The sequence below is a fragment of the Acanthopagrus latus genome, chromosome 2 (genome assembly GCF_904848185.1).
Source record: "Acanthopagrus latus isolate v.2019 chromosome 2, fAcaLat1.1, whole genome shotgun sequence".
NCBI lineage: Eukaryota > Metazoa > Chordata > Actinopteri > Spariformes > Sparidae > Acanthopagrus > Acanthopagrus latus.
Genome location: NC_051040.1, coordinates 18,194,995 through 18,211,516, shown reverse-complemented (window position 1 = coordinate 18,211,516; position 16,522 = coordinate 18,194,995). Strand labels below are relative to the sequence as shown.

Genomic DNA, 16,522 nt, shown 5'->3' with positions numbered 1-16,522 from the left:
ACAAGTTTTTAACACATAAAACCGTTTTGACGTGATGAATTTTGTTTGTAGTCAGCACCTAAATGTCATCTAACTGATAGACAGACCTTGTATTTGTATTTACCACTGTGGTGTTGCACAGTGCCATTTTCTACATAATGTTGCTTTCAATAAAAAGAAAAAAAAAACAAAAACACAAAATGTAACATGTCAATGAGGGGTCCTGCATTGACTTTAATTGATTAATCATTTCATATTAGGAAAGTAAATGGAGGACATTTATTATTAACTCATCAATGGTAGCATATTTAAAGAATAATAATTTTAGTGCTTTTGGTGCGTTTGTTTGAATTTGGCAGAATTGAAGTTTGGTCTGATTATTATTATTATTTTTTTTTTGCTTTTATTGGACAGCTGACTAGACAAAATACCAAGAGTGCTGCCAGGTGACAAAGATCCCCAGCAGAAATAAAAGGGCAGATGTTGTTTCTATAAAAATATAAGTGTTATGCACATGGTGTTAGTAAATTTGTACATGACAGTTTATTTTCCTGATAGTTCCCTTTTTCCACAGAAGAGGGTGCTGTTAGTGAGGTATATTGAGAGACATTCATGAAGTTTCCTTGAGTTGCCGTACATCACTGAATAACTACATACTCAGATGTGACTGAGGTGAATCAGACTTTGTAGAAAATAAGTTACAGTTAAGTTTTCCTTCAAGATTGTATTTAAAATGTCTCTGAATATGGGGTATACTATCATCAGTCCATCTCTTGCCACTTCATCTACTTGATTCCCTGATAAATCAGCTCAGCCATCCCGTCCCTGATGCCTTTGCTGTACTCCAGCGTGGCCCGGTGGACCCTCCACTCGTACAGGCCGCTCTTACGAATGTGTCTGAGGAACTTTGGAGCCCCGGGGAACAGCACGTTGTCGGCCACAATCATAGATCCTTTACCCAGCAGACCAGAGCCCTCCAGCATCTGTTACACACAGAGGCAGTATCATGTAACTGAAGGAGTGCAACAGGTGGCAAAATATAATGTGTTTATTTAAGAACAGTTTCAGTGCATGTTCATTGCTAAGGTATCTTAAAGAATCAGGCTTCGGCAGACTTTTTATAAATATTTAGAAATAAATATGCCATTGAATTGATTGATTGATTTTTTATTAATTCCCCTATTTTTATACTTGATTATCTTATGAATACAGGGGAGATGCAAAGGGAGAGTAATATCTAAATAAATAGATACATTTAAAGGTGCAAAATGTCGGGTTTTTAGTTGAACACATAAAAAAATTAATTAGACTTATCGACAAAAAAAAATTTGTTTTGATAATTTGACTTACTGCTGCAGAGATGTCTAACCAGCTAACAACAGCAGACCCCTGTTGTAATGTCCCTTCTGATGATTTGTTTTAGTCACCTGCAGATCAGGGGCGTAGCATTTCTTCCAGTGGTCCATGAAGACAAAATCCAGCTTTTCCAGACCATAGTTGGACCGCAGCTGAGGGATCACCTCATCGGATGGACTCACGATGAGCTCCACCTGGGGAGCACACAGCATGGCTGTCTCAAAGTTACAATACTCCTCATATTCAATAAAAGAAATGGAGATGTCCTGGATTTATAGAAAAAGATAAGGATGACTGCCTGTAGGTCAGTCATTTGGGGCTTTTAAACCAGGGGAGCTTTGGGATTAAAGGTGACATGTTTGTGCTCTCTCACCGTGTCATCATCAAACCCTGCCAGGCGGATGATTTTCTCAGCGATGGCAGCATTCCTCTGGTCCATCTCGATGCTGTAGAGCCGGGCACCCAGAGGCAGAGCTCGGGCAATCCTCACCGTGCTGTACCCACAGTGGGCACCCAACTCTAGCACCGTCAGGGGGCTCTGCTCCATCAGCAGCCGGTCCAGGATCTTCCCTACATGCAGATGAACCAAACATGTAAAAAAAATCATGCTTGTAAACAGGACAGTTATTGTATAAAGTAAAGGCTCTCCTCACCTTTTTTAGGCCCTATGTTGCTGATGAACTCCACCTTGCTGCACCAGATATCGAAGGCATCCAGGATGCTGTCAGGGTCTCCAGGGATAGCATGAGTGAGAACATACTGGTAGGCGCGCTCCTCTCGGCTCAGACCAGTAACACAGTCCTTCCATATCCTGACTAGGACCGCCCGATATAACAACACAAAGTAGTAACGGTACTTGATAAGCAGCGTCAGGACAAGGGGAATGAAGGCCAGAGCAATAGCAGGAGACACCATCCTATCCTGTATAAAGAAAAGCATGAGTAGATTCATTATTCATGATATAATACCTTGTATTAAGCAGCTGGGGGCCATGTGGTGGAGGCCAAAGTTATCTTGAGTTATCAGGTCATGGTTTCAGTAAAGAGACATTAATGCTAGCAGACATCTCTACAACCAAACTGCCCAAACACGCCAAACAATTTAGATGGATAAATACAAACCAGGTAAGAGGAAATAAATGTATTTTTAAATTGGGGTGAACTGTCCCTTTAAATGTAACTGTACCTGCAGTACAGTGTAAGAAAGTAACGTGACTAGTCTGCTTCAAACTGGGATTCTGCAATTTTTTTCTTTTAGTTGGCATTAGATAACAGGGAAGATAAAGAACAATTTTGACAGTAACCAAATAAAGTCAGCTGAAGCCCCCCCCCCCCCCCCTTATTTTGAAGTACACTAGAGACTACACATTGGCAACCTTTCACACTGTGGTGGATGTGAGTACTCTTCCTCTCTAGATGTTTCTACTGCCTCAGGTAACTGGAGACTTCTCAGGCTTTCTGCACTGCACACAACAGATAATCTAACAAAACCTTTGCATCAGACTTAAAGTCTTACTTAAATCCAACTGTCCCATGAAAAGCTGACATACTCACCTGTTTTCTTGAAAGACCGGTGAGAGCAGAGGGGCAGCAGCGTGGATGATAATGAAGATCAAAGTGGCTGAGACGAGCATAGAAAGACGGAGGTGTGTGTGTGTGTGTGTGTGTGTGTGTAGGAGAAGGTAAGAGACCTGGAGGTATGAATAATTCATGTATCACGTGCAGGACAGTGTATGTCCTTTAATTATATTCAGTTCAGATACAGTGACATTAACTAACTCTCTAGCTGTTAAACATCACTTTTTTTATCAGTTTTGATCCAACAAACAGATAACCTTGTGTCCAGGTATACAGGATAAGAATAGGAGCAGATACAGCGATACAAAGAGAGGTGGCGAGAAACAGACACTTGATGTATCAAGTTAACATCAACAGGTGTGTGTCTGTGTGGAATCAAGTTTCTTTGTTGTTTTTTTTTACTGAGTCATGATGGAATGATCAAGAAAGACACAGAAGGTTATGTAAGAAATATTATCTAATGTGAGTTGTGACAATATTTAAAAACTTCAGTATAATCATGTTAAGTACAAATATATATAATGAATGAAAAAAAATGACCAAACTCAGCTCTTAATGATTTATTGTTGACATCACATTTCATTTATTTCCATTCAGTGCTTCTGTTTTAATGTGACTTGGGACGATGGCATCCAGAGACATGAATATGGTAAAATAACAGGTCCTTTATATTTATTGCTTATGCTTTGTGTAGAACAGTATTCCAATGATGGTAGTATTAGAAAAGTATAAGTATGTAGAAAAATATGACAATGTATTAGAAAACATTTTATCATTAAAAGGAAAAATAAGAAATGATTCAACCCAGATATGTACCAATACAAAACTTAGACCCCTGCAAACAGCAACAAAACACTTTGATTCTATATGTACAAATGTACAAGAAAATACATGAATATCACTCCACTTGTAATAACATCAACTTCTGCATGCCATGTGCAGTAGTAACTTTTGTAAGAAGGCCTTACCATCAACACTTGTGTGAGGTTTTTGAAAATATAGGGTACTTTGTAATTACAAAAAGGGAAACAAGAGGGATTTAATGCATGATTATTTTCAATATTGATTAATCTGCTGATTATTTTTCAGGACTGGTCTTTTGGTCTGTCAAAAAAGTGCAAAAATCTTCATCACCATATCCCAGAGACCGAAGTGATGTTCTCAAATTGCTTATTTTGTCCAACCAACAATCTAAAACATTTCATTTAAGAATAGCGGCAAGTCCTTACCTTCAAGAAGCTGGAACCAGCAAATTAAAATATAAAATAATTATCAAAACGGTTTGCAATTAGCTCTTTTGATTGGCTTATGTATCGACTCTTGGGCTCTCTGTCTTTTGTCATTCACAAATAATCATTGTCAAAATGCTCACTGGTCAGTTTGCTAAAATGAGGCTATATTTTACATGAAGGAACACAAACATGGTGGGTAATGGTAAAGTAATCATGATCCTTGATGGGACAGAAAATAGTCTGCATTTACCAAGTAAGACTTGATTGATTACCTGGAATTTATCTCCTTTAGATTTAATCAAGAACAATTAATCAAAAGAGTGGCTAGTATGCAGATTTACAGACATCCATGAGCTAATCTTTAATCACTGGTTCATTTACATAGTATCCAACAGTCTGTACTCAACTCATTTACTTAGGATTTTTTTCTAAGCAGAGCATTGTTCCCAATTTCCCTAACCCATTCTTGGATAACCTTAGCTTTGGTTAATGCTAATAGCAGCACATAAGGATCACAAGGCAACTTCCAGGGGGAAACTTCAGTTCTGGGAAATCGTAATGAGTACTTTTCTAAATTCTTTTGACATTTTATAGACAATTAACTATCAATCGTGAAAATAATCAATTGGTCATGAAAACAATTGATGCCACTCTATCTACAGCTCTGGGCAGGACTGCTTAAGGAGACCTCTGATGAACTTCTTCAGCTCTTTGTCCCCTCTGGTCCACTTCACCAGTCGAGTCAGCACCAGTCGTCCCTCCTCGGCCTGAGCCAGGGCCAGGTACCATCCACCCTGGGCCCCTGCTTGTCTCTTATCTGTCTGCTCCTCCTCCAAACCCCTGTCTACGACTGTCTCCGCAGAGTCTAAGCCAGGACAAGTACAGGTGCCTCCTTCTTGCAGCCACAAAGCATTGTGGGCCATTGCACCTCCGACCCCCTCTGCCCTCTCCGCACCTCCCCCTGCCCACCTGAGGATGCGGCTGCGGGCCGTAGGCACCAGCTGACGGTCCCCTCCCACTGTCGACACACTTCCCAGGCGCATCTTAAATGCTGCGATAGAGACAGAGAGAACTCTCAGACACATTATATTCTTTTGTATCGATACAGATGGTCGCGCTGCTCTGCTCCATTCCCCAAAGATAAAGGGATGTATTTTGTAAACCTGTGGTATCTAAATCACTCTGCTCTCACCATATGAACTGCGGCAGAAGTTTTCCTGGATGTCAGTCTCTCCTTCAGCAGCCAGACTACAGGCATCACAGATAACACTCCCTGGGGGATGGAAAAGGTGGGAGTGGTGTTAGCATTAACATTAGACAGCTGTGAGTGTCTGCAGTAGGGATGTCAATGCCAGTATGTCATTAAGTCCAAAAAGAAAATGCACATGGAGACAGTGTATGCCACTTTTGGACTTCCTTGTTTACCTCGTGTTTTCTGCGCTGCTCCCCTCTATGATATAGCAAACAGCTATGACCATGACATGTAATCTACTGAGTGGGATACATTGGTTGAATGTCAAGTAGCACTCTGCTAGAATAACTATCTATCCAAGGCTACCCAAATAAACTCAGACACATCTTTATTTAAACAAATCTTGTTTGTCACAAGCTATCGGCCAGTGATACTCACACGCTGATATCAGTTGAATCCAGTGTGTGCATTGTAAAGAGCTATGTATGTATGAATAGTATAGCATGGTGGTGTAGGGTATAGTGATTTTACTGGGGACCCTCCAGCAGATATACTGCAAGAGAAACGTGTCTTGGTAGACTATAAACTCAACAACCTCAAACACGAAGATGAAAAACGTGTTAATGAGTTCACTGTTAAGATTATATTGGATGGTGAACGTTTTTCTGAGACAGTGTGAGAGGTTTATGTTATCATAGTTCAGTAAAAAGTTAGAAAACCCGACAGATATTCTGTCCTCTGACCTTTCAGCGCCTCCTCGCGCCTGACCTCCTCCACCGTCCGCCCCTCGTGCTCCCCGGTTGCCGGGATACAGAGCTCGGTCCCTCGCGGGAACCGGGTACAGTTGAACATCTCCGGCCAGGGGAACCCGAACGCGCTCATGACGGGCACGCAGCCGTCCCGCACCGTCTCGCACAGGCTCCTGCAGGGGCTGACCGGCCCGCTGTACTCCGGCAGACACACCGGAGCGAACAGCGAGCACAGGAACTTCTTGGTGTCCCGGTGGCACAGCTTGGAGATGAGGGGCAGCCAGGCCGCCGACTGCTGCTGGGCCTCCCTCAGGGTGTCATGGCCGAGCAAGTTGGGCACCCGCATGTGCCTGTAGCCGATCCCGTGGCACAGAGACAGGGTGCTCGGGATGGGTTTACACACCGAGCGGACCGAGGAGCTGAACCCGAGCGACGGCGGCCCGAGCTGGGCAGGAACCACGGTGTCAGACGCATGAGAACCGCCAAAGAAGAGAATAAAGCTGAGCACAGAGACTAACATAGCTGCGTTTGTCCCAGGGAGAACAGACTTGAGGCGTCAGAGCTGCTGCACTGCTGCCTGGACTTGACCGGCCTGAAGGTGTAAACGAAGAGGTGTGGAGGAAGCTGGGGGGTTAATGAGAGGGCAGGCGCCTCCCAGCCATCATCGCACCTCATCAGACTGGCGTCTGCCTCCACACCTTACAGAGCCAGCGGCGGCATGTTTTCATAGACATTATAGAGAGAGAGAGAGCGTCTTTTAATATCGTTTGTTCCTGTACAGAGCAAATTGTGTGGTTGATACTGAGCAGGAAAGTATAATCACCATTTTGCCTTGGACTTTCAAACTGTGTTAAAAAGGGGCATTGTGTAGTTTTGTGAATGGCATTCAAACTCAGAATTTCAATATTTACAAATTAATTAGGTAATTAGACAAGCTCAGAAATATGCATTGTTTCCATAAGTGAATAAACAAGCGGTTCTCAGAGGAAGATAAGGTCCACAGAACACTGTTTGAAGCAAGAAAGGATGGCAGGGTCCGCCACATTTAAACAAAATAAAATATGAAATTGTGTTGTCCTTTAAAATCCATGTGTTTACTCGGTCATGAAAACAGAGAGTTTGTTCATTTAGTTTGTTTAGACACAATATGTACACTTATTGGACCGATATTTATTCTATATTTCTTTGCAATACTTGTGCTTTTTACACGACGGATGACATTGTGCATGTAATTTTGAGGAAATTACTGTTACTGTTTTGATTAGGACTACATGAAGCTAAACAGTGCATCATTCAATTCAGGATGCTGCTCAGTCAGTCCAAAAGTCTTTTTCTCTTTGTCTCTGAATCCCAGTCTTTGCTTGGTGATGTCTGCCTTTGGAGATTTATTGTGTTTTGTGCTGGATTTCTTTGTTCGTTAATGTTTGTTTTGTGTGTACTATTAGGCCTGTATTCATTTAGTAAGTAGTTTGATTGTGTTTGCAAGACACTTATAATAAACTGGGGAGTATTCACAAACGTTTCTTTGTAAAAGCCAAAAGAATAGGATACTGTGTGATTAGATGTATGACAAAACACTATCTGTATTGTGAAATGAGTCACTAGAACTAAAATCTAACGTGTGTGTCAGTCAGAGAATCTCTGTGTGTGGCTCTCTGTCATCACACTCAGCCAGAAGGCATCATGGAGCCTTTCATGTTGTTCCAGGGGGGAAACATGCCTCGTCCTGTTCCCTTCTCCTGCTGCTGTCTATTTGATTATGCTCATTCGTAGCCTCTTATGGATCAAGACAGCTTGGGATTGATTAGACATTTGCAGTGTTTGCTTGTGACTAAAATTGCTACACTCTTTGGGAGAAAAGGTAGAGAAAACACTGCTCGAGCAAGCGGAACCGGCAATGTGCTAGAGTACAACACAGTGCATGAAAGCTACATTTGTCACATGGAGGACTGCAGCTGGCTATATTACAGAGTAAATAATATACCAGTGTGGAGTTTAAACAACAGCCATACTGCACAATATCAAAACACTTATTAGATTAATTGATCCAATATTGAACACTCAATTTAATGACCACAAGCATGGCTGAATTGACCTGTTTGAGCACCAGGGCACTATTTGCTGTTGGGCTCCTATCGCCCTCTGTTAGGCCCACCCTGTCATTTCAAAGTTCCTATATATAGTGCCCACAGCAGATTACACACCTAAACCTATAGGTCAGGTGAATTACTTGTTCTTGTTTATGCACCATGTGATGCAAAAACTACAACTCTGTTTTTCAGAAGTTCCTCTAATGCAGTTTGGTCTTGTCCACAAAGGACAAATTATTATTCTAAATGTAATAAAATATGATGTGTTTTTTTGAAATCTTAAACTTCTCTATCATTTTTTCCGCCCTTCTTTTTTTCATAAACCAAAGCTCACGTTTGAAAAAGTCCCCCGTCACGTGACGAGGGCCGCAGCTGCCTCTCAAATACCGGAAGTAGTCGCTGTGTTGTTGCACCAGGACTGCTGTCATGTGATAGCTCGTCCGAGGAGCTGCTGCTGTTGACAGTAGCTTCCTACCTTTAGATGAAGCTCAAGTAAAACCACGCCGGGGAGAAGTTTTATGTTTTGTTGGAGAAGATAAACAAGTCTCGTTTCTGACGGAGAACAGGGAGGCTGGGGTTGTGTAGCTTCGCCCCTCGGACGCTGTCATGGGTTGCTGTTACAGCAGCGAGAACGAGACCACAGAGCAGGTAGTTAGCGGCTAGCTGGCTAAAACTGTCCCTTTAATAACCATGTTTTTATAAGGAAGCGACGTGTGAGATATTATTTTTTACTCATCCAGGATGTTTTATGCATGCATTGCTGCTGATTGATGAGTGACGAATTTACCAACTGGTTGTTTTTACGTAGTTAAAGTGAATGTGACACCTGAAAAGCAGCTTTAGCCTGCTAGCTTAAGCCTTCGTGAAAGGCCTGACCGAGGGCAGGCTGAGAAGTTGGCACTTAGATGAGAAACGATCATAGATAAGAAGACCTGCACATATGTGAAGGCAAATAAACGCGTTTTGAAAATGAATGTAGGGTACATATGACAACTTATTTACAGCTAATTCAAAGATTAGCAGCACAAGACGATGGTTTAATTACATTCTTATTTCTGTTTTGTTTTCAAGTATTCTGTTAATAATTCAACAACTAGTAAATTACTAAATACTGAATTGTGATACAACCGTGCCCACCGATAACAGAAGGGGTAGATATTCTGGTCCATGGTCTTGTTGTGTTTTGTGTCATATGACTATCAAGATTCCTGGTATTTTTAGTTTCAGGAAACTAGTCAGTTCTTCCTTCACTCAGTAAGATGCCCTCATATGCAGTTAATCTGGACAATGATTACAGTAGAAACACATATCTATCCTATATTGCACCTGCGTTAATGATATGTATTAGTCTGAACATGTAATCTAGTCTCTATTAATATAATACAATCATCAGTTAAACCCAGTCCAGTTTGTTCAGTTGTTTCAAATCAGTGTGTACTTTTTAGGGTTAGTCATTCAGATTAAAGTTTTACTAACAGCAAGGAAAGGGTTAGAGTGTCATCAGTGATGAACTATAGCTCTAGCTGTTGTAGTTGGATCAATTATTTGTGTTTATTGTAAGGTTTGACTGAGTGGAACAATGGTGAAACTGATCTCAGAGCAGGTTCTGTAAGGAGTAGTGATACCTCAGAGTTTACTCACATTATCTAATTGTTAATGGTTACACACTGCTTTTTGTACCCACTGGAGAACCCACTTCTAATGGGTCACACTGTGGTCCGTCATTTTCTTATGTCATGCCCAATGAAGACGAACAATAACACTGACGTATTACTTCAGGCACTCTTTTTGCTATACATTGTAATATAATTTGTTTAACTGCCATTAGCTAAAAATAACTTTGTAATTCTGAATTTATATCTGCTCGACCTTTTATAGGACCCTGATGAACGTAAGCCGCTGATCCCCCATCCGAACCCTGTCAGCAAACCCCCAAATGGGACCGACTGGCTCACTCCCAGTGTCCCCTCAGCGCGGACAGATGAACAGGCCCTTCTCACATCCATCCTCACCAAGACAGCACAGTAAGACATGCCTGCATAGCTGAGCCAGATTTGGCATGTTTCCTAATAATAAAGCACTGTCTCATGTGGTTCTTTCAATGAACCTGCCATGATCTCCTTCCTGTCAGGAACATCATTGATGTCTCAGCAGCTGACTCCGTCATGATGGAGCAGCATGAATACATGGACAAAGCTCGGCAATACAGGTATGTGGGTGAGCTGTTGGGTAATCGTTGTCATGGAAGGTTGCTGCTGCTCTGCAGTTTTCTGTTTTGTTTTATGTGAATGGATATGGGAAGCGCGTTGGTCTCTGTTTGGGCAAGCATTGGCTTATAAAATGAGGCAAATTTGTGTGCATTTCATTTATCTGAAAATGCTTGTTAAGCAGCTGAATCATACATGTAGGTATCTTGGGTATTTGAGTTGCAAGAGCCATACAATGATCATGGCCTTAGTTGATAAAATGTTGTGAGCCTTTGTGCTGTCTTTACTCTATGGTGCTTTGCGGGATGTATAGTGGTTGTAGCGCACTAATTTAAAGCTTAGGGGAAAGACAACTTAACCCGGCAATACACAAGTTCATTGCCAAGTTTATTGTTGGCGTCATAGATTGAATTGTGACACTATCTTGTTACTTGGTGGAAAATGTTAAGCAATCCGGCTGTCTTTGCGACAGCGGTGCCAACAATAATACCACTTAGAAATGTGAAGGGGAGAAGGTTGTCTGTTTCAAAAGTGAGCCAGGTATGTATCGAAAAGCCTCTGCTGGTTTGTTGGAACACATGGTAAGCGCTGACTTAAATGTAGGTGGGAAAATGAAACTGTAAACAATGTCTGAAACTTCTACCTGACGACTCAAGAGGGAGATGGAGGAAGTGACTCTACCAGAAAATTGCAACACCTTAAGCCTTCTGCCTCAAACTTTACCGTGAATCTCAGCTGTAGTGACACAGCAGCTTTGTTAAGGCTAAAATACATGAGAGACAAGGTGACAAGTGGTGGACAAACTGTGTTTTGAAATCTAAACTGCAGTTGAGGTAATGATGGAGCAAAAGTCTTAGTGCGCTTGTGTTTATTTCATGTTTCAGTACGAAGCTGGCTGTGTTGAGCAACAGTCTGCCCCAGAAGAAAGCCCTCGCTCTCCCCTCCCTCACCAGCCAGCCCCACCAAGTGCTTGCAAGTGATCTGGTGCCATACTCAGACGTTCAGCAGGTAATCAACTGTACACTAACACACAGCAGATATGTTAGCATTTGCTGTTTCCATGTTGGCTACATTTAAAATCAGGAGGAACGGGTATGCAACATGTGTAATCGTTTTGTATTTCAGTGTTGGGAGGCTTGACGAAATGTGTGGCTTAAATTAGACCTTAAAGGAACCACACCCTTTTCTGTTACTGCTTTTGTCTTCGACTTGTTTTATTCAGTAAAATTGTGTATAGGACTTATTTTTCACTCTTCACATAAATTCTTAACTCTTTTCCTCTTCCATTTCAGGTGTCCAAGATAGCAGCCTATGCTTACAGTGCAATTTCTCAAATCAAAGTGGATGCTAAAGAAGAACTGGTGGTCCAGTTTGCCATTCCCTGATTCTGCAACTCTGGCCTGCATATTGTTCCTCCCATCCTGCTGTCTCTCTCTCTCTCTTTTTCTCTCTATCTCTGTCACCTCTGCATCCTCACCCTCCACTCCAGCCCACCATTTATTAAAGCATCTTGGTCCGTGTGCTTCGTAGGTATGCCTCTAACTGCTACAAAGACAGAGATGATGTAGGATTACGCCCAATGGCTGTTATTTAGTGTTTACTGTAAATGGGCCACTGGGGTGTGATCTGATATTTACATCAACAAGGCCTCCTCTGTATGTGTGGCTCACAGGCTTTCTCAGAACCAGCTGTGGAAAAATCATCACTCATCCCTCTTGGCGATCTCTCTTGTCTCTTTTTTTTCTTTTTTTGAGGGCTGACTCAGCATCTCTATTGTTTTCCTTTCTCTAGCCTGTATACTCAGGCCACACTGCAGACTGTTCTCTGAAGAAAAACAAGAATATACAGTTTCATAACCTGGAACAGAACTGTTGGATTCTGGAACAGGAGAAATGAGGAATCTGAGTGGCAAGGAGGAATAGAAATCATCACAGTACCATAGGTGCGAGTGCAATGGTTGCGTAATTTAGCTGTTTAAATGGATCTAAAACTAGCAACCCGGCTTTAATTTTGCACTTGAAATGTCTTTAACTCTGCTCAGTCGTCCTTGGATGACACAGCCCATTCCTCAGTCTTTCTCCGTAGATGATGACGACAACAAGAACAACAACAGAGTAAAAATTTGAACCTAAAGAGGAGAATATGCTCAATATTACGATGTCATAATTTAAAAGGTTGTTATCCTATAGCCAGGATGAATGCTGGCTAGATTTGAGCATCAAAATTGAGTTAATTTTTGGCATGTCTCATTACAGCCTGAACATGAACCAGTAAACCAATCTGACTGGAGTGAGTTTCATTGATTTGTTTTTTTTTCTCTCACTGTAATTATGTTTAGAAAGTGACAGTGAAAGAGGCCTGGTTGGTTAGTTGTTTTTCGAGTTTGTAATCTGTCACTCCAATTGAGGCAAAATAATGAGTGACCTGTCCGCGGCTGGTGGTTGGTGAGGATGCAAACGCATGCCGGAGGGGGGAGGGTGCTGGGTGGGCCTACTAACGTCACAAGATGGAGCATTTCTTGGGGCACATGTTCTCCAGTTTACAGACAGTAATATGTCCTCTTCAGTTTTCTGGCACTAACAAAATGAGCTGGCAGACTCTTTAAATCAAATCCTAGAACTTCATGTATTGAATATGTAGGAGTGAAGGCATACAGAGATGAAGGGGATCGGTGTGTGGAGGGTGCAGGGATGTGCATTCATGCCTTTGTATAGAATTTTCCGAGTGAGTATAAAAAAAAACAAACAAAAAAAAAAACAGATGATGGATTGTATGAATTTCCTCTTATCGTAGAGAGTTCATTGGTCAGGATTGGTTATGATCTCGTGGTGACGATGAAACGTTTTTACGAAACGCAAGAATACTTTTAAGGCTTGCGTTTGTCGACTTTTAAAAAAAAAAAGCTTTTCGCTGCAGATTGTTATATGATTGAGTGGTTCATATTAATCAGAAAACTAACCATTGTAGCAGTGAGAGAGAGCGTTAACAATCTATGTACCACCACCGCAGATAAGATGATCCGAGACCTTTTTTTTTTTTTTTGATTATTTATTTGTGTTTTTTAAATGTATATTTGCTCTTCGGAGGAGAGCATGCGACTGTATGCGTGGGCAGGGAGCACGGTGAGCCGCTCTTGAGTCTCTAAAGGGATGATCTGCTACCTGGCTGTGATTATTTCAACCACGCTTTTGATTTGAGCTTTTTCGCAATGGGTTCTTGGCATTTTTTTTTTTTTTTCTGTTTTTTGTTTGTTACTCAACTGTGTTATACTACCTGAAATATGTTTGTAATATCTTAGGCTAGTACCAAAAAGTTTTAAGATTTTGTTTTTTTCTTTTTTGTTTGTTTTTTGGTTTAATTAATTCATTAAAAATTTTCAACATAAGCACTTGTGACTTATTAAGTAAATCTTGAAATTCCAATACGGTGTACACATTGGCTGCAGTGTTATTGAAAAAGAACAACCATTTTTGATGACTTTGTTTTCAGACTATCCAATAATAAACCGTTTATTTAAGCAGTTCGTAATAAAACACAAGCATTAAAAGCAATGCTGACTTCACCATATATATACAGACAAACATACAATGCATTCATATTTTTGAGGATGTGAAGCATAAAACACTTGGGTGAAACCCTGATCTCGACACACAACCATGAAGATGAACCAACACTAGTCACTGGGGAGTCTTCTTGCTGCTTCTACCGCGGTTGTTGCTGTGATGCCAAATCTTCGCCATGACTCGCTCTTGGCTTGTCACAGCGCTGAAATCCATTGTCTTTAACTGAGGTAGAGCAGATATCACGCGACTCCTGAACCCAAAAACATTGATGCATGTGAACAATAAGGTTTATATACAATTTGTGTAACTTTAAATGTTGACATTATCTTTTCCTTGGTAATGCTACACACACACACAACTGTCATGAGAAAATCTAGCAGTCAGTCCCTCTTCTGACTCCTGTTTGTAACCAGTGTTGCTACGCAGACTAGGATATGAAATATGAGCTTGATCTGCATTCAAGCACCTGTCCCAATGTTCTGCACCTACATGCTTGCCAAGCATTCGTGCCTCTCACAGACACGCACACTGACACCCTTGCACTCATGTAGCATAAGTGTAAAACCCTCACTCTACAGCTCTGAAGTGTTTGACAGCATGAGGTGCTGACTTTGACTGTATTTGGTCCTGGTCTCTGCAAACTACCAGCTGTTGTGGATTACTGCTGGGTGCTTATGATCACCATGCTTATTCACGTTCAGTTTTTGTAAAAGAGCCACAAAACAATGGCTGGGAATTACAAAATGTCTCGCATCTAAGCAGGGTGTGTGTGTCTGTGTGTGTAACAGTTTGTTCCACCTGTAAGCGTTGTTGGTTTCTATGACATTCCCATGCAGAGTGACGGTGTGCAGATGGGGCAGCACTCCCAGCCTGTCCACCTCTGATAGAATAAAAATGCTGTTGCCGTGAAGATACAACACACGCAGCTCACGCAGCTCGCACAAAACCTGCAACACAGGAACATACATATCGCACATTTATTTTGAGCTAAAGAAGACGGTTCTGCAAGCAAATATGACACAGAGAGAAGGGAGCTTACTTGATCTATGTGTGAGATTTTGTTGAAGGAGAGATCCAGCCAGGCAAGCAGAGATGGCTCAGCAAGGAAGTGTCTAACAGGCTTCAGGAGGTCATGAAGCTCAGTGATGTTGTTGTTACTGAGACGCAGGGAGCGACTTTGGTATTTCATCTCTGAATTTCTCTTCAAAGGCCGCAGACTGGTGCGTGGCTCCTCTGTCCATGCACCTGAGACCGCCACTGAAATACATACAGAGAATATTAATAACTGCATTTTTGATATTTGGTAATATTTTATGCTGGTACATGCTCTTTAAAGGGCATCTACATTGATATATTCATTATTTAGTAGAGTAAATGTTTAAAATTGTATCATAGAATAAGAATAATACAGCCTGTATGTACATGTGTATCACAAACTATATACATGGATAGACTGAAAAGTTGTTTCTGAGGTGTACTTATAATATGGTTATCTTAGTTATACTGCAAGTTAAGTGCAGCCATCACAGCAAAGGTGCAGTTATTCCCTAATAATGATATGTAAATGCAGGAAATAAACAGTAATGTTACAACATGTGAGACTAAAACGTCTTTCAGGAATATGATAGAGTGTACTACCTGCCAAACTGCTGATTTGCTTAAAAGACAAATCCACTGGAGCTCCATACATATTCACACCTGTCCACCTACCTGCGGGAGGACAGTGACGTCATGGTTCGACCCAGTAATTCACCAGAAATCAAATCCGTTTTTTAAAACAACACAAAATTCATTTCTTGATAGCTAATGTGTCATGTCTCAGTATCTCATGTAACTATAAATGATACATTTCTATGGTACATTTACACAAGCATAACATCTCCCAATACTTCCCGATTTGTAATTGAACTACTTCAGTGAAGTCTAGACCTATTACAAATGATTTACTTACCAAAAAACTACGACAACCTGAAATAGCAACAGACTTCTGAACTTAAGTTATTTAGAAATCCGTGTTTCGATGTGACACATAGCGTTAGCTAAACATTTTGCCTTGCCGAAGAGACAACAACCCGTTTCCAAGGAAACGACCCGGTTCATTGTGGGATTTGTAGTTGGATTACAATATCTGTGTAGATTAGTTACATTGGGCCTGCCCACTGGCTTCTCGTACAATATGATTTTGTGATTTAAATTTGTCGCCGTGATAATAACTATTGTGTTAGTTTAAACACCCGTGTTTGTTTGTGTAGAATGGTTCCCTTGCTCGCTGGAAATACATTTCAATTGTATATCGGCGTACACCGAAATTCATCCGGGTGTGCGAAGTCTGCACTAAACACGGGCTGGCTTATCCCTAAACGTCCGTGTTTTGCAGAATGACTGATAATGAGGTTAAATGACCATAAAGTAGATATTTAGAATGAATGAATTGAGTGACAAACAAAAACGTTTTAATCTTATTTAAGCGGTCCTTCCCCGCCTACCTTTAAAACCGAGCACACCGACAAGGATAACGAACGCATCTTTCAGATGACTTCCGGTTTCTGCACCAATCATATTCGCCTATTTTCTGAC

The 16,522-nt window shown here is 41.3% G+C and overlaps 4 protein-coding genes across 5 annotated transcripts; 1 reads left to right on the top strand and 3 right to left on the bottom strand.

Moving 5' to 3' along the window:
• Positions 1-764: 764 nt before the first annotated feature.
• Positions 765-2,575, bottom strand: tomt (transmembrane O-methyltransferase). Its single transcript, XM_037082054.1, has 4 exons — positions 1,989-2,575; positions 1,709-1,905; positions 1,407-1,529; positions 765-962 (listed from the first exon to the last, which is right to left on the bottom strand). The coding sequence occupies exons 1-4, from the start codon at positions 2,284-2,286 to the stop codon at positions 765-767; spliced, it is 816 nt and encodes a 271-aa protein (XP_036937949.1). The 5' UTR covers positions 2,287-2,575.
• Positions 2,576-3,457: 882 nt separating this feature from the next.
• On the bottom strand, positions 3,458-7,695 carry sfrp2l (secreted frizzled-related protein 2 like). Its single transcript, XM_037086486.1, has 3 exons — positions 6,080-7,695; positions 5,337-5,417; positions 3,458-5,195 (listed from the first exon to the last, which is right to left on the bottom strand). The coding sequence occupies exons 1-3, from the start codon at positions 6,603-6,605 to the stop codon at positions 4,801-4,803; spliced, it is 1,002 nt and encodes a 333-aa protein (XP_036942381.1). The 5' UTR covers positions 6,606-7,695; the 3' UTR covers positions 3,458-4,800.
• Positions 7,696-8,566: 871 nt separating this feature from the next.
• lamtor1 (late endosomal/lysosomal adaptor, MAPK and MTOR activator 1) lies at positions 8,567-13,767 on the top strand. The gene is made up of 5 exons (XM_037122515.1): positions 8,567-8,823; positions 10,054-10,199; positions 10,307-10,384; positions 11,267-11,390; positions 11,675-13,767. The coding sequence occupies exons 1-5, from the start codon at positions 8,782-8,784 to the stop codon at positions 11,765-11,767; spliced, it is 483 nt and encodes a 160-aa protein (XP_036978410.1). The 5' UTR covers positions 8,567-8,781; the 3' UTR covers positions 11,768-13,767.
• lrrc51 (leucine rich repeat containing 51) lies at positions 13,410-16,519 on the bottom strand. 2 transcript variants are annotated; one of them, XM_037122501.1, is made up of 5 exons: positions 16,432-16,519; positions 15,584-15,655; positions 14,985-15,190; positions 14,744-14,892; positions 13,410-14,195 (listed from the first exon to the last, which is right to left on the bottom strand). In XM_037122501.1, exons 1-5 carry the CDS (start codon positions 16,502-16,504, stop codon positions 14,060-14,062), a joined length of 636 nt encoding a protein of 211 aa, XP_036978396.1. In that variant the 5' UTR covers positions 16,505-16,519; the 3' UTR covers positions 13,410-14,059. The 2 variants fall into 2 exon arrangements, with proteins under 2 accessions (XP_036978396.1, XP_036978400.1); XM_037122505.1 differs by lacking the exon at positions 16,432-16,519 and adding an exon at positions 15,897-16,207 and having other exon boundaries at positions 13,865-14,195.
• Positions 16,520-16,522: the final 3 nt, after the last annotated feature.

Coding starts and splice junctions, on each gene's coding strand:
- sfrp2l (XM_037086486.1), bottom strand. CDS start 6,605: ATGTTAGTCTCTGTGCTCAGCTTTATTCTCTTCTTTGGCGGTTCTCAT. Junction 5,418..6,079: donor GCGCGAGGAGGCGCTGAAAG/GTCAGAGGACAG, acceptor TCCATCCCCCAG/GGAGTGTTATCTGTGATGCC. Junction 5,196..5,336: donor CTTCTGCCGCAGTTCATATG/GTGAGAGCAGAG, acceptor TCTCTATCGCAG/CATTTAAGATGCGCCTGGGA.
- tomt (XM_037082054.1), bottom strand. CDS start 2,286: ATGAATCTACTCATGCTTTTCTTTATACAGGATAGGATGGTGTCTCCT. Junction 1,906..1,988: donor CAACATAGGGCCTAAAAAAG/GTGAGGAGAGCC, acceptor ATCTGCATGTAG/GGAAGATCCTGGACCGGCTG. Junction 1,530..1,708: donor CAGGGTTTGATGATGACACG/GTGAGAGAGCAC, acceptor TGTGCTCCCCAG/GTGGAGCTCATCGTGAGTCC.
- lamtor1 (XM_037122515.1), top strand. CDS start 8,782: ATGGGTTGCTGTTACAGCAGCGAGAACGAGACCACAGAGCAG. Junction 10,200..10,306: donor ATCCTCACCAAGACAGCACA/GTAAGACATGCC, acceptor CCTTCCTGTCAG/GAACATCATTGATGTCTCAG. Junction 10,385..11,266: donor GACAAAGCTCGGCAATACAG/GTATGTGGGTGA, acceptor TTCATGTTTCAG/TACGAAGCTGGCTGTGTTGA.
- lrrc51 (XM_037122501.1), bottom strand. CDS start 16,504: ATGATTGGTGCAGAAACCGGAAGTCATCTGAAAGATGCGTTCGTTATC. Junction 14,893..14,984: donor AAATCTCACACATAGATCAA/GTAAGCTCCCTT, acceptor CCTGTGTTGCAG/GTTTTGTGCGAGCTGCGTGA. Junction 14,196..14,743: donor GAAACCAACAACGCTTACAG/GTGGAACAAACT, acceptor TTTTGGGTTCAG/GAGTCGCGTGATATCTGCTC.